We start from the raw sequence: 17,321 nt of genomic DNA on the forward strand, positions 1-17,321 counted from the left end.
ATACTTGAACTCTATGGGCCTATTCGGTACAAACACACCTACAAAAATCCACCTTATAATATTAATATAGAGTATAGGTTAGCCTATTTATGGTCTAAATACAACTGTATGATATAATAGCATTCCAATTTGGCCAATCCCTGCCATCTGCACCCCGAGGGCACATTATTTAATCCCACCCTGTAAATAGCACTCATACCAATTTGATAATAATAATATTTTATTAAGAGTTTCATTATTAATAATAACAATAATAATAATAAAGCCTTTATTTCCAACTGTAAAACATTCGCATTCGTGGTTACACATAAAAATTTTTAGTCGTACATAGTAATTAATAAATTTATTCATAGTAATTTTAGTCAAATTGTGTATGTCAAAATTTTACAATAATTTGCTATCTTAAATTTAACCTTAATTATTTTTGTTATTTTACTTTGTCATTTATAAAATCGTTGTATGTCAATGTTAGGTATTTTACGTCAATTAGACTGCCCATTTTTGGGCATAGACCTCCTCCATTCTTTTCTATTTATTACTCTCTCTCGCCAGCCTTGTCCAGGTAGCCCCAACAGCCTTGATAATAACGTCACTCCAGCGAAGCCGCTTCTCCCAAGAGATCCATTAAGCACGCCAAACTCTTTTGGAGAAATGTCGTAGACTTAATTCCTAAAATACTCATACTAAAGACCTACGAGCATTTATAATTTCTGAATTTTCTCTGGTCTGGTGTGGTTGGAGGCTTTGACCATGGCTGGTTACCGCCCTACCGTCAGGGACGTTCCGCTAAGCGATTTAGTGTTCCCTGTTGTTAAAAACGATTAGTGGTATGGATAGTATACTCCTTAAAAGGTTAGTGAGCTACCATCTTAGGATTGCATCATCTCACATCAGGTGAGATTGCAGACAAGGGCTTACGTGTAGTAGAAAAAAAAATATATATATGGGACTAGTTAAGCCGTTGATAACGATAATGTTGATGATGAAATCTCTTTAAGCATGATCCATGCGTATAATATCCAAGAATACTCTATGATAGATCACTTTCCGTTAGGCAATAATTCGAAATTCAAAAATAAATAAGATAGAAGTAAGAATCGAAATAGTGAAACTTTCTAATGTTTCGCTACCTAAATAGTTGAGAAAACAAAACGGTTTTTTAGAACCGTCACTACAAACAGTAATGTTCTACATTTTTTCTCACATTGATTTAGACCTTAGTGGAAAAGCACGTTCAAAAATTCGATATTTAAAAACGATATATCATTCGAAAAACTGTTAAGGAAATAAATTTAAAGTTGCGTGAAATAATATAAAAATAATAGTTTAAATAAATGAGTTATTTAAAAGAAGATAGTATGATACTGAAGTTGATTTTGATAAGCTTACTGGCAGTTATATCACAAGCAAAAGTACGGCAGAAGAGGTATCTTGTATATCCCGATGGTGGACCAGCGAGAACTCAGGTACATATTATTTTATACAATATCTTATCCTATTAACATGACGTGTTCATCAATTACAGAATGTTCACGGACATAAATAATTCCAGAACGTGATTTCTGACATACTAATAAACATTTATATACTTCTAAATTTAAATAACATTAATATGTTTCTTGGTTGGATTAGGTAAGGTTTTATAATAATATTGATTATTGCCTGTTGGCAAAGGCCTCGTCTAGCTCCCGCTACTGTTTCCTGTGATGCGCTACTCTGCGCCAGTTTGATCCCGCGGTCAGTTTGTTGTTGTTGATGGACATAGTTAATATTATTTTTATGTGAAAAGACCGATTGCTCAATATCTTGCCGTCTTCTTCTCGGTGGAGTTGACCTTTAAACCAATGGTAGAATCACTACAAACTAATAGGCTTACCAATTTTTTAAAGTGCTTGTAAGTCATTCTAATATTGAAATTTGAACTTAGATTTTTTTTTGTACCGTATTACGTATAGTATTTACACATTATGCATGTTTTAAAAATCTGTAATTTTAGTTACAGACTGATACTTAAATTTAGTAACTTGTACGAACAACGTTATGTGTTCTGATACTGTCTAAGTTGAAAAATACCCTACAAACAATATGTTTTCTCGCATACTCTTATTGCGAGCATGATGACTGTTGTTTTGTTTTATTTTAGTAGGTATTTAGGTACCTATTCTGTTACTTAAGAAGATGAATGTACCCTGACAAGTCCACAAGGCTTAAGTGTACGAAGAACCTATAAAATATGTTATATTTTGTATCAATAAATAAATAGAAACGAGTCAAAGTAAAAAAAAAAATTGTATATCGGAGGCATTGCTGTACCTCCACCAAGTCGAGCAAAAAAGCAGCACGGCCATACCATCCTATTCTCGAAGCAGTTTGGCCATTATCGACCCTGTAACTTCGTTATGGATAAAACTAAAATCCTGAATTTTCTGTAACCAAGCACACCCGGTATATTTAAAATTTCAGTCGGTAGAAGAGCTGAGTTGCGAGACTTAATTTTTTGAACAAGTTTTTTTTTTGATGGCATATCATCATCATCATCACATTAACCGATAGACGTCCACTGCTGGACTTTTGTAGGGAGTTCCAAATTCCACGGTTCTGAGCCGCTTTGATCCAGCTGCGACGCGCTTAATGTCGTCTGTCTACCTCGTTGGGGGCCGACCAACGCTGCGCTTACCAGTTCGGGGCTGCCATTCCAGCACCTTGGGACCCCAACGTCCATCCTTTCGCCGAACTATGTGCCCGGCCCATTGCCACTTCAGCTTCGCGACTCGTTGAGCTATGTCGGTAATTCTGATTCTTCTACGAATTTCCACATTTCTGATTTGATCGCGTAGAGATACTCCGAGCATAGCTCTCTCCATTGCCCGCTGACTGACTCTGAGCCCCATAGTTAACGACCATGTTGGCATGATGGCATATAAATAAATAGTGTTGTAAAACAATATGCAAGGAGACCTTTAACTAGTCATCATCATGATCCCATAAACCGATTACCGGTCCACTACAGAGCACGGGTCTCCAACAATGAGAAGAAGTTAAGGCCGTAGTCCTTATTAGCAAAATTTTAGACGCTGGCCCAGTGCTTGCATTGGTGGACTCCACAAACCGTGGAGAACATTAAGAAGAACTCTGAGGCATGCAGGTTTTTTCACGATGTTTTCCTTCACCTTTGCTGTCTATAACTAGTCATGAAATTAAATACGTCATCACTTATAAGCTGCTTATATACTGTGTAAATACATATATAAAAACCAAGGAACACAAATACGTAAATTTATGTAATGAGAACGATTTTACTCGCAACTTAAATGAATGTTTTCTTTCACATTAACTTAACGAAGCGAAGAATGATATTATTTGTTCGTGAATTCAGATACAATTAAGTTTTGCTTCTCGTCGCTTTTACGAGTTGATTTTTATTTGTCTTCGATGGTTGTTAGTCGTCATGACTGAGAACCTGTGGGATTTTTTGGTAAGATGCTTTATAAAATAAATAAATTTAGTACGAACTAAATTCCTTAATTCCTTGTTTATTTCTTTAGTTTTTCATAAATTCCTCAAGTAAAATAGATTGGATGTTGTGTAAAAATGTTCTCTGTTTATCATCATCATTTGTGTACAGATAAATTTGCACCAATAAATATGTGCTGTTAAAATAACATGTGAATAACGAAGTTGAAAAACCCGGCAATTACATCAAAAATGTATAAACGGTAAAATAACAATTAGGGATCGGTGGTCAGATCTAATAGGGCATAATATAAAGAGAATAGTTTGTGAAAATATTGCGTAAAAAGAGGTTCTATGAAACATTACTATTTCTTTTCATATAACTACTTTGCGAGTGTTAAATATTTAAGCCCGATTGCACCGTTTAAACTCTACGCGTTAAACTGCGTTTACTGCTACAAAAAAACATGATTTAATTAAACCTTGTTTCCTAACCTTGTGTACGGTGAAATCTGCTCTTAATTATTTGGAGTTTCATTCACTAATAATCTTCTTTGTCGTTACACTCTTGGCAGAGTGGTCGTGGTCATCATGAAGCGTCTTTGAGGGCAGATGTCACACGCCCCACGAGCATCCGCCACTTCTCTCGGCTGGCCGAAAGCCTGGTGCACTCGTGCAAAGGAAATCACTAATAATAGAACAATAAAATAAACATAATATAATTAAATTTTTGCTAAAGCCCATCTCGGAAGCTCCCAATAAATTTACCTGCAATAAATAAATGGGAGTTATTGCTTCTTTTGGAAGTAAAATAAATCAATTTCATGTTTCATATTTCTTTAATTCATTATATATGGACTTACTCATAATATGTAGAATGTAGATTGATTTACCAATTGACTTGAAGATTTTGTCAAGCACCTCTTTAAAATTTCCCACTTATTCCTTGACCATCAGACAAATGAGTTAAGAAATAATTATACCGACAATAATTATTATTGTCTCGTTTTGAGTCTTCATTAGTATTTTTCAGGAAGTAAAGGGTCTGCTTAATGGCGCTGGTTCGGTATTTAAATGCTACTTTTGATACTGAAAATCATTTTTATCTTCAACATTTTTTGTCTTTTGGCATTCGGTACTCTAATCTTCTTTTGAAAGAGATAGAAACATAATTTACTTTAATTTTGATTTCACTTAATATTACTTGTACAAATAAAATACTTAAATACTTGTAACATCCATCTAGGACATACGAAGTCACAAGTATTCGTTTAATAATTAATATTATTATATTAATAAACTTTATGAAGAAAACAAAAACAATCGGTTTCGATGATTCTCATAGTCATTCATCAACACATACGCCAATGAACACACTTGATTTGAGAGTGTAAAAAGCATTGCTTGCGGCTATAGAGGATTTCCATGAGATCCCCTTATCCAATCATGACTTCGAGGCAATATGACTTCGTTTAGACTCGTTCTAGCAACAAAAAAATTTAATATTTGGCAAACTTACAAAAAAAAACACTTAGGAAAAACGAAAAAAAAAGCAACCGAATTTAAAGATAGACAGTAGTTACCACGTTTTAACGGCCCCAAAAGTTCAATTGCAGTTATTAAAAGCGATAAAAAAATGAATTGCCTATGCAGTGTTGTGTCGGCAGATCATAATACAGTTGTCACCACCCCTTCTCTTACCGCGGGTGTCGTACGAGGCGACTAAGGGAATAAAACGAAGAACGGGCAGCAGGGTCCTCTGCTAAGATCACCATCCCACCCGCCAAGCTTGGTGATTATGGGCAAACTCTCCCGTCGGGAGAGACCTTTAGCCCAGCCGTGGACTGTAATAGGATCCGGATGAACAGTAGCTACTACTCCTTCTATTAAGAAAAAACAAATCGAACAGTTTATACGAAAGTAAACACTTCTCAGGGAAAACCCGTCGTAATAATATTACTTTCGTTCCATTTTTAAGGCTGTTGTTCTAATTTTTTTAATTAAATTTTCTTTTGCCATTTTCTCCCCGTTTGCTTAAAGTTTTCACGATGAAAGTGAGCAAAATAAAAAGAATACTTTTTGATTGTCTTGTTCCGAAATGCTCCTTAAAATTTAAAGGCTGGTAAATAATCGTCGACGCAATAGCGCAGTGGGTAGGAGCTCGACTTCACTTTCGGGGACCGAGTTCAAATCCCAGCACGGACCTCTAATTTTTTTTAAGTCAAGTGCGTTTTAAGTAATTAAAAATATCCCTTACTTTTGCGGTGAAGGAAAACATCTTGATGAAACTTGCATGCCTCAGATCCCTACATAATGTTTTCAAAGGTATGTGGAGTCCACCAACGTGACGACGGCCTCTCAGTATAGAAGGAGACCTGTGGCCTGTAGTGACCCGGGTTGATATGATGATGATGACTATACTATCCTAAAGCGGTTGAGGTGTCGCAGTAGGTTGTGGTATGTTATGTAGAACTATTGACGACACTTTGTATGGGAAACAATATCAAAAAAAAATCACAGATCAATCGTCTATAAAAGCTGACTCATTACCGGCTGCCATATTTTTTAATAATAACCCTGTTAAAATGTTAGTCCATAGTCTATTCCTTCAATCAGTGATCCCATAGGGAATTGTAGTTGAGTGCTACTTATTGATGCACTGACGGATAAGATCCGGCTGTTGCAACCCTCTCACAGTTTAGATTAATTCTCTTAAGAAGCGTGTTTGATCCATGTCTTCACGCAAGCTTTAAAAGGCTGGGACGCACTGGATGTTCGAGAATACAAACATCAATCAATCAATCATCAATTCTTGTCTATGGCTTTTATCTGCACCAACTGGGCACAAGGTACTTCGCCAATGCATTGTAGATGGAGAAAATACAAACATATACAGCAGGGTGATTAAGAATCTCAAACAAATAACAGGTCTGCTGTCAAATGTAACCTTTGTATTAAATATAAATACAGTAGTTTGATAGTTAAGATCGCAAGATTTACGCTTGTCTCAAGCCTATCTTGAGTTTCCCTATCACGCTGTGGATTCGATTTCAGTATGGGATGTTGCAATTCCCTTCGCATTTTTGTTCTCATCTATTTTTCAAGTAATTTATAGTTAAATTATATAATTTTACTAGTGACTTTACCTAAACTTGGAGGAAATTTATAGTACTTGACCTTTGACCTTGAGCTTTACCGAATAATTACTACATATTAAACAGTCATCAACATCACCATCATTACTTCAACCGATTGATGTCCACTGCTGGACAAAGGTCTCTTGTAGAGAACACGAAAATCCACGGTCTGGGGCCGCTTGTTACCAGCGACTCCCAGCGATTCGTTTGATGTTGCCTGTCCTCCTCGTTGGGGGCCGACCAATGGTGCGTTTACCTCGCATGGTCGCCATTTCTATTTTTCATATAATGTATATCACAAATTTAAAAATAAATAAGGGATTACGTTATTTGTAACTTTATAATTTCTCGATAGAGCAAAATATTACCGAATCGTGCAAAGCGGATTTCTATTCAGTCAAAAAAATAATTAAAACTTGTATTTTCTAGCTGTGACAAACTATACAGATTATTAATATTTCAAAATCTATCAACCTCATTTAGAAGCACTTGCCACATAATTAACACTATTACCCCAAAATATTACACGTTAAACGTTTAAATGAAAACACAAAGCCGTTTTGCTTTCGCATTTTGCCAAACTAATATTTAGTTTTAGTTAAATTCCATTAACAATAGGTGTTCAAAAATTAGCTTTTATATGTAGCCGGTTAGAATTAGACGTACATGTTGTATACTTAAATATAATTTGGTAGATCTAACAAGCATTGCTGTTGAATTACGAGTAAATTTAACTAAACTGTCTTCGTTATTTCAGACAAAGGATAATGTTATGTACTGTTCATAGTTGTTAAATAATTGAAAAATTTAAAGTGTGAATACCTATGTATTACCTATGTTTTTCGTAACTAAGCCACACACTTATTATACCTATTATTTAAATAATTTAGCTTGAAGAAAACAAACTCCTGCTGAACTGCATCTATAAGTAACTATGTGGTTTGTTGGAAAATGGTTTGAGGTTAGTTCTTTTTCTGTCAGTCTTCTGACGTAGGGACGGAGAGGTTTCTGCCCAACATTAGGTTAAGAACATTAGAGAGAGAATTAGAGCATTGACCCACCAAGCGAGAACGCGGTTTGATTACTCGGTAGAAAATTGACCACAAGATTTTTGCACCTCTTTGTGGCCTATAGCGAAAAAATATAATTTTTTTAAGAACTCGGAAGAGATGCGAACATAAGCGATTAATAAAAAGTTACGACTCTCCAATTTACAAGCTCTATATCAAACTACATGTAGGGCTGCCTGTAGACAGAAATTATTATTTGTAACTAAATTTTGTATATTTAATATCAATATTTAATGTAATTTTATAATTTAGTTTTTTGATTATCACTCTATTTGAATTATTCTGTTATATAATAGTGCAGAAATCCTGTTTTTATCTAATATCGTTTATTGCTTTTCATTTTTTTTTAAATCTTAACGATGTTAATTATATACATAACATTAACACTATTAAAAATTTATAATAAAACATCCACTACTCCGCGTGCGGGGCTTTTGAATGGCGGTGCTCCAGATGAGGGAACCTACTCACAATACGCGGCGTTTTAAGGACTACTGCCTTCTGTATCCGAACCTTATTATTATTAAAAATATGACGTTGAAAGATATATGAAGAAAAAAGTGTCTTCATATTAGGTACACAGCGCAGACGAAGCGAAAACTAGTATACAATAAATGATGTTTGAATCCTGCAAAAGTAAATATTTCATCAAGCGATGCGAAATTAAATATTGAAGTTTGAAAAATTATTAAAATAAAAAAGTCAGGATTTAGCCCGGAAGGGATCGGGGGATACTTCATTTTCAAAGCAAAGAAACCTATTGCCGTGTAAAACATGAAGGGACAACACGACGGGTCCTGAAGTAGTTGGTATATCACGAACCCCGACTTTCACCATAGGTATACAATCTCGAGATATTCATTTCAAAGCAAAAAAGGTTTTATTTGACTATGTCAGAGTGTGAGATTAACTAGATGTATACTGCGTTCACACAACCATTCAAACGGATTGCTTATATCAGTAGGTTGTGCCAGTAAAGCAACGTTAACCTTCAACCCGCATTTGCTGTAGCTTTTTTATGTCATACCATTATATGTCTCTCTCAACGACCAACGTTTATAGGCAACAAGTTTGTAGTAGGTTTGGAAGTAGGTTTGGCAACAAGTTTGTAGTAGGCAACAAGTTTGTAGTAGGTTTGGAAGTAGGTTTGGCAACAAGTTTTTCTATCGCTATAGGTTACTCTAGCCCTTTTTGGAAACTCTTTGATTTTTTATAGGAAGAAAATCTTCTAGGTATCCAATTTCTGAAAGAAATTCCTTTAAACCCTCTTGATGTCAAAGCTTAGCTCATGTTGTTAGGGTTCGGGGTCTCCAAAGAAGGCATCAGTGTCTTGTTGTGGCATGTCGCCCGAAACGCTGGTTCTAGAGGAAACGATATCCCAACCTTAAAGTCCCGCACAACACCCTTGTTTAAAAAAAGCCGCATTTTCTCGAGGCCACATGAAAGATGGAAAAGTAACGGTCAAAGCTCATTCCCTGGATGCTTGCTACCACAACCTCCTTTTGATGCTTATCAAATTAGACTGCAATTGATTTCATTTATACCGCCAACTCGCCGCGCCGCCAACACTCGGTATAGGCTGCCTAATTTTTTTTTGTTTATTTCTTACTCATTAATAATAGACATTGGACAGATTAAATGCTACACTGTGGTACGACGAATGAAATCTTAGTGTATATCAACGATATACGAGTATTCAAATCCAGGGACATTACTAAAAGTTTTTTGTTATATGTAGACATTACAATTTCATAGCAACAAGGCGCTACGAGATACATTCATATCTATAAATAAATAAATAAATAAATATACTACGACTATACACACACCGCCATCTAGCCCCAAAGTAAGCGTAGCTTGTGTTATGGATACTAAGACGACTGATGAATATTTTCATAAATAATATACATAAATACTTAGAATATACATATAAACACCCAGACAGGACACCCTGACAAACACACAAACATTTTCCAGCTGTGGGAATCGAACCCACGGCCCTGGGCTCAGAAAGCAGGGTTGCTGCAAAACTGCGCCAATCGGCTGTCAATGACGACGTACGAACTTCTCTAGGGTAGAACATTACATTATCCATAAAATAACTACTTTTCTCTGATTTATGTACATCTTCGTTCGCAACCTAAATCGCTGGGAAAACATAACGGTTCATTAGGCGCACCGAACGCCGAAAGCAAACATTCTACAGTTTATCTTACACAGTTTCACACATCAGCAGGCACGCTGTAGAGTACAAAAAAGCGGGAAAAATCAGTACAAAATATCGAGCTTACTGTATACATACCAAATGTTGCTAAAGCTAATTTGTTTGAACTTGCTCGTAGCTAGCAATGCGAATGTACGGGAGAGAAGATACCTGGTATACCCCGATGGTGGGCCAGCCAGAGCTCAGGTATGAGAACCAGGTATTTTTTTTTAGACCAAAGAGCCAAAGAGATTTACTTACTGTACAGAGCCGTCATTAATTCTACGAAACATTCATTTGCTCAGCTCAACACGGCTTACATGACGTTTTAAGCCATTTAAATTAATTGATTTGCCTAATCAACTTTATGTTTACGGGTAAAAAATTACTATTTTTTATTCTAAAACAGAATTTGTAACTGTCTGTATATCGACTTCTCAACGTCGTGTCGTCATTGGCCATTGTTTTTCGGTTTGCTAAGGAATTATCTTTTATAAATTAAAACTGTTAATATAGAACTACATGGATTAAATATTATAATATATTATAACAAAGTCAGCACAGGTAAGTCCACCAATCGGCACTGGGCCAGCGTGGTGGACTTGGCTTTAACCTCTTCTCATTGTAGGAGGAGACCAGTTCCCTATAGTGTGCCGGTAATGGATTGATATCATGATAGTAACAAAGTCATTGAACTTACTGTATTTCAGAGTTAAGAAAATTTATAATTAGTGAAAGTGTTAAAAGTGTTTTTAAATCAGTACAGCTTTTATTAATTTAAGCTTATGTAGAACGCTTTTCCGGCATCTGAGTTTTTCTGGCACGCAGCTGGCTAGCGTAATTCATATTATACTTTGCGTACTATCAAAGCCAGAGTGAATAGGTATTTTCTAAGCATACGTGCTCTTACCTGGAGTTTAAATAATTATAATAAAAGTTAATTACTTCATTGCCATGCGCTATAATTATTTTAGATAAAGTTAACACTTGTTTTGTAGTGACTAACGTTACATTGAACCTACTTACAGCCAAGGTTATACAAATGAATTTATATACACGTAACATTTTTACTTAAAAAGAATAATTGGCAATATGTTTGGGTGAATATTTGTCTCCTAGCTAGATATCTGTGTTTATGTCTACTTGGATAACATAATAAATCAACCACGAACTTTCGGCTTATACATACTTATTATATGTATTTTTTGTTGTAGCTAACCTGAACATTTAGTTATGTATAAGCAAATGCAAGCACTAATTACCTATTTTGTACATAACATGATAGACTTACCTGTTATTAAAACACTAACAAGACATTTTAAATGTGCAATGACACTACAAAAACACCATACAAATAAATTAATTACTGTTTTATTACAACACACCAAACGCTCCGAAATAACCCATACATTAATAATGATGTGTGATAGTAAAGTAACAATATGGCAATAGGCCGTAAACTCAATATTATGCTGTATTTAGCGGTTTTTTCTGCGACATATACCTAAATACATTAAATATTATAACTTGCGCAGCTTCAAAGCTAAAAGCACAGGTCTTCTTCCATACTGAGAAGTCGTTAAGGCCGTAGTCCACCACGCTGGGCCAGTGCGGATTGAATGAATGAATAAATGAATGGATGAATGAGTGATTGGTGGATAACGAATAATTTTAACGTAACGATAACGATAAAAATATCAGTGAATAGGCATTTTCCATGCAACTTACCTCATCTTTGTTTTCCATCAGGCGTAATTGCGGTCAAAGGAAGCGTATCTTATTATTCCATAATATGAAAATAAAAATGAAAATCCGCTCTATCGCTTAAGTATCCTCGTTTTCAACGAATCCAAATTTGCGTAACGTTGCTGATTTTAACTTAAGCAAATGATGTTTGCCTTCACCGGATCCGGCCTAACGAAGCGATGTTTTTGTTCGTGACTCCAAATGCAATTAACTCACAGCGCTTCGACGCCCGCCCGAGTTAATTTTTTTATTTATCTTCGATGATGATTTTACCTGAGTGTTCCGTCGGAAAATAATTAAGTGCGAACCATCTCATTACTGTAATAAATAAATAAATATATGAATACAGTACACACATCACCATCTAGCCCCAAAGTAAGCGTAGTTTATTTTATGGCTACTAAGATAAATGATGAATATTTTTATAAATAATATATGCATATTAAATACTTATAAAATACATAAAAACACCAAGACACTGAAAAACATTCAAGTTCATCACACAAACATTTTCCAATTTTGGGAATCGAACCCACGACTGGAAATGTATTTAGAATGAGAAGGTTTGAGGCCGTAATCCACCACGCTAGCCAAGTGCGGATTGGTGGACTTCAAATGCCTTTTCACACACACTAGATAAGTCTCAGGCATGTACCTTTCCTCTGATTTTTTTCCTTCACCGTTAAAGCAAGTGCTTTAAAATTGTTCGAAACGCACATAACTCCGAAAAAGCAGAGGTCAGGGAAGCCGAAGTCCTTACTTGTAGACTACTCTTTTAAATCAAAATCAAAATCAATGCAAAAAATAACATCAATCCTTTGTTGTTTTGTTGAGGAATTTAAAGGACAAACACACACATTTCCGCATTTTTGATATTAGCTTATATTTTTTAATTAAAGTTCAGCATAGTCTACCATTTCTTCCAAGTTTCCTGTTAAAACTATAAAAGTAAAGCAAAGAAAATAGAAAGGCCTTTCAAGATTAAATTTATAAAGGACGACAAATTTTTACATCTCTTAATCTTTAATGTGAGTTCTAAAATAATTTTGTCGGTTTTTTTTTTATTTGACTCAACATGCGGCACAAGAAATTGCATTGGGTGTTACAAATATGTCTCATCGGATGTTAATAAGAACATTATCAAAGGTAGATCACGAAAACATTAATAACACTATTAAAGTTTTATTACTTAGGGAACCTTGCTGAACTAAATGTAAGAATATTAATAGCTTGAGTTACAATAAGGCTTAATAACCACTAAAACTAAACGACCCGGAGAGAAGACCAATCGTATTAAATAATAAAACAAGGATTGGAGTCATTCGATTTCATCGTTTTTCGATTTCAGATTCAAGCGGTACCATGATATGAAATAATATAATCGTTCAGGATTTAGTAATATTTGTATCGAATAATATAATACCGAAAATAAAAAAGCAAAGGAAAATTTCATTGATTAAAAAACTAAAAATTTAAGAATTGGTTTCTCAAACTCTTAATTTTATATAAACAGGTTAAAATTACACCTAATAGTTCTGTTTGATGACCAGTGTGTCGTTTGTGGGTAACGTAGCCAATCTTGCTAGTGAATGTGCGACCATATTCACTGCATGCCAGCCCTCCTTCGAAAGAACACCTTCTGTGGTCTTCAACTCATCATGTCTAGCGTCAATCATTATATCTCAAAGCATAATTATTAAATTAAAATTAACCTATAATAGTATATTAAGCTTAGTCATTTCACATTTTGATAAGAACTTTGAACATAAGTTCACTGCTGAAAACTCATTAGAGTTGTTAGCGAAAAATGTCAAGATTATGTATGTGTTATTTAACATATAAATTGAGAAACGACTACCTTAGATCAGGAGCATAGTTCTATTTATTTATCTTTTTGTTTGAATGATCAGTATTATTATTTCTAATTACAGTTTATCATCGGTTTGGGTGTTCCAGTAGATTTAAAAGAAGCGTCAGTAACAGTTGGCACAGTTATTAAATTCCAGTATGATTTACCCACAAACAGTACTGAATATACAAGCAGAATTTATGGCTTTGCCAACACTGTCTCAAGAGATATGGATGGTGATGTATCAAAGGCTGAAGAAGAAGAAAATAAAGGCTATGAGATTGATGCTAATCTCTCAAGAAATTTTAATATTGTGGACAATAGTACTTCAGATGAAAGGTCTGAGGCAGATAACGATACTTTGGTTGATATCACGTTTGATGATAGAAGAAAAAGATCACTTCTATATTCAGAAGGAGGTTCAATTGATGATATAGAAGGATCAGATATTAAGGCAGAAATTTCATTGGAAGAAGCTATAAGACGCCAAGAGACACTAGATAAAAAACATATAGAAGAAAATCCGGAGCCTCAAAGAATGAACCGATGGGACTTTTATAAAATTATTGAACATATGATTGGAAGGTAATTTTTTTATTAATACAATAAATCACATACAGATTTTTTTAATAGTATTCATTGCAGCACTTAGCAGGGCATGCAAGGAACGTGGCCTAGAACTATCTAGGTCTTACTTAGCCTTATAAACACAGGGTGGCTAGTGCCACCCTGTGTTTATAAGGCTAAGTAAGGATCTTGAGCCTGCAATAACACCGTCAACGACTCCATTCATACCGGAACACAGCAACACTGCTTGGCGGCAGAAATAATAGTACTTCCTCGGACGAGCTCTGTCACTTAGAGCTCTATTACTACTACTACGTTTTATAATAATATCTCAATAACTAGTATACTCTCCAAATCGTTATCGTGCACGATACCCTGTGCTAGAAGAATTAAAAGTTTTTCAATACTTTGTTCGAAGTTAGACTTCTTGAGTAAACTTCGCAAAGTCAAAGTTCATTTTATTCCGCGCATTCCCGGATTAAGTTTGTTGATTTCAGCAAAGCTCACTTCCGAGTTATTATTTATGTTTTGTATACATTGTTTCAAAGTTATGGGACTGAATCAGATGACAAACAGTCTTAAATGGATACTTGAGCTTGGATTAAAGTAACTTCAAGTTTTCTTTTGGTTATTGAATAGCTTTGTTGCAGTTTCAGAAAACATTTTTGTAGCAGCATATTGAGGTACCAGGGAATAATAAATCATGCTGTAATAGAGTAAACTTGCCGAAAATGTTATAGCGCTTGTATTAAACATAATTTCAAAAATTCCTCAGGTACGGTTATTCAGGGAGACCTTGCTTGTTACGAACCATCTGCGAGGCAGCCGAGGTGCCTTTCACATACGAGAACGGGTTGCTTGGAGAAATTGGCCATATATTATTCACGTAAGTGTCTGGCTACTTGTAGCCTATAAAAGCTTAATAAAGACGGTGGTCCGTAATATATAGGTAGTAGAGATTGCAATTCGACGTTTTAGAATTCTTGGTATGACCTAGAATATTCTTTAAAGTTTATTTATGTAAAGAAAACCTCTTTACGCATAAATATAAAAGCGCTTTCGAGTTCGTATATCGAACCTTCTTTAAAGTCACCAGTGATATAAGTAACATTTAAAATATGTATTAGAGTTGGTTTTAACAATAAATTATTTTATTTGAAGACCTGAAGTAAAGTCTTTAAATGTTGTTGTTGTATTTTTACAGGTTAGTGAATTTTATGTTAAACCATGTAATAATAATTGTAATACTAAGTAAATAAATCTTGTATTTTCACAGAGAAACGCAATTTCGTCTTTATTTCAACAATCATATATTGAAGGGAATAATATAATTATATATTTATAAACAAAATATTGTTAGAAGCTAAACCATAAAACTTATTTTTCTAACTTATAAGGGCCACTTGTTTAATAATCGTTCAGACTGGAGCACAATAGTTTTCCGAAAATCAATCACTTCGATAAGATCCATCATTGCGCCTTTTGGTTGCCCGAAAATGATCGCTGTGTAACGATAAGGCTGTCAGATTGTACTACATAGCCATATTGTTTATTATTTATTTCGTGTATATATAAAATGTTTATTTATTTCCCCATTTATCCCAATTTAGTACCCGTTAAGCCAAATGATGTGGTGTAAAAACGAAACTTCAAAAATTTTCAGCGAGGACCGGGTTTTTTTTAATGCCATACCTACCGCTTTAACTGAGCGAGACAGATCGACAAATCTAAGTCAGATCTTAGATTTTGTCGACTTGCTCTGCGCATTGGTGAGCACTCAAGTTTTATAAGTAAAGTGTTACAGATTAAATGACTGGCAGAGGCAATTTAGGATTTTTTATTTTATACATTTTTGCTGTTCTGGTGTTCCAACTTGGGCCATGGCTAGTTTCCACTTAACAGACTAAGACGTGCCGCTGAGCGATTGAGCAGTACGATACTGCACTATAACTGACTATGGGATTACGGTCTGGTGGAGGCTTTAGCCGTGACTAAGACGTGTCGCCAATCGGCTAAGCGATTGCAATACTCCCAACTGAATCTTAACTTACCACCACGTGAGATAACAGTCAAAACCAAACTTATGGTAGAATAAGCGAATCGAATTAATACTTTTGTACAAAAACTATGCAAACCGGAAGAAAATACCTTATGCGTTTATGTCGGGCCATGCACCTACTCGTATTTGTATAGTGCGCAATTAAGGTATTAAAACGAATCAAATCGACTCAGGGATGGACGTTGGGGTCCCACGTTGCTGGAATAGCAGCCCCGCACTGGTAAACTCATCGTTGGTCTACCTCCGACGAGGTGGACGGACGGCAGTAAGCGCCGCTGGATTCAAGCTGCACAAAACCGTGGAATTTGAACTCCCTACAAAAGACCTACGTCCAGCAGTGGACGACAGTTGATATGATGATGATAAATCGACTCAGGAGTAATTGCTTTTTGACAAGGGCTTTTACGAAAGAAACGAAAATCTGTAGAAACGATATACAACTCGTAACAACACTGTTCTGTTCTTTTTGACAAAGCTAATATTTTAAATTTTTGCATATTCCAGGCCATCGACTACCAAGGATGTTCTCTCTCATCACACAGACAATGAGTTTCATGCTGCAGAAAGACTTGGAAGAGACGCTGGTGCGGATTGTGAATCAATGTTCCCTGAATGCGAGTCTTCTATCCTGGATACATTTACCGGGATTGGGATCGACACTTTGCATAAATTTGGACTATACTGATTTTAATAAAGGTTTTGACTTTAGTTTTGATATTTTATTTATTATTTTTCTGCCATTACATCGTAAGAGCAAGGCTGTTTTTACATAATACTAATCCATTAGATAGAATGGAAATAGAAGCTGTCAATAAGTCATTAAAAGGCACTTATATCAATTTAATTTAGGGAAACCCAAAGCGCTGCTTTAAGTTATTAATTTAACGAGTTTAGATGTCTTTTAACGTCTTATAAGGTACCTTGCTCAAACTCGAGCAGGGCCTTATTAGGAATTTAATATTTCCGAGTTTCCTTGCTTTATTCTGGCAACTATAAGACAAGCTGACAAAGACGTGCCGCCAAGCGATTTAGCGTTCCGGTACGATGGCACATAAGAAACCAAGTAACCCATTACTTTAGTAGACTGCATCGTCACTAATTAGGCAAGATTAAAGGACTAACTCAAAGTGGAGTCAAATTAATAGCTAAGAAAAAATAAACACGCTTGGTATAAGAAACCCAATTAAATTTTTACCTTTTAGTTTATAAAATAATGATTTTTAGTTTTTTTTTTAAA

The 17,321-nt window shown here is 35.2% G+C and overlaps 1 protein-coding gene across 1 annotated transcript; it reads left to right on the top strand.

Moving 5' to 3' along the window:
- The first annotated feature begins 1,358 nt into the window (after window positions 1-1,358).
- Window positions 1,359-16,769, top strand: LOC120632822. The gene is made up of 4 exons (XM_039902844.1): window positions 1,359-1,466; window positions 13,541-14,043; window positions 14,801-14,911; window positions 16,589-16,769. Exons 1-4 carry the CDS (start codon window positions 1,359-1,361, stop codon window positions 16,767-16,769), a joined length of 903 nt encoding a protein of 300 aa, XP_039758778.1.
- The last annotated feature ends 552 nt before the right edge of the window (window positions 16,770-17,321 follow it).

Source organism: Pararge aegeria, chromosome 20 (genome assembly GCF_905163445.1).
Source record: "Pararge aegeria chromosome 20, ilParAegt1.1, whole genome shotgun sequence".
Taxonomy (NCBI): domain Eukaryota; kingdom Metazoa; phylum Arthropoda; class Insecta; order Lepidoptera; family Nymphalidae; genus Pararge; species Pararge aegeria.

Bases quoted from the DNA above. Each gene is read 5' to 3' on its own strand.
- LOC120632822 (XM_039902844.1), top strand. From the start codon at position 1,359: ATGATACTGAAGTTGATTTTGATAAGCTTACTGGCAGTTATATCACAA. The intron at 1,467-13,540 runs GTACATATTATT...TTCTAATTACAG, and splicing joins GTGGACCAGCGAGAACTCAG to TTTATCATCGGTTTGGGTGT. The intron at 14,044-14,800 runs GTAATTTTTTTA...AAAATTCCTCAG, and splicing joins ATTGAACATATGATTGGAAG to GTACGGTTATTCAGGGAGAC.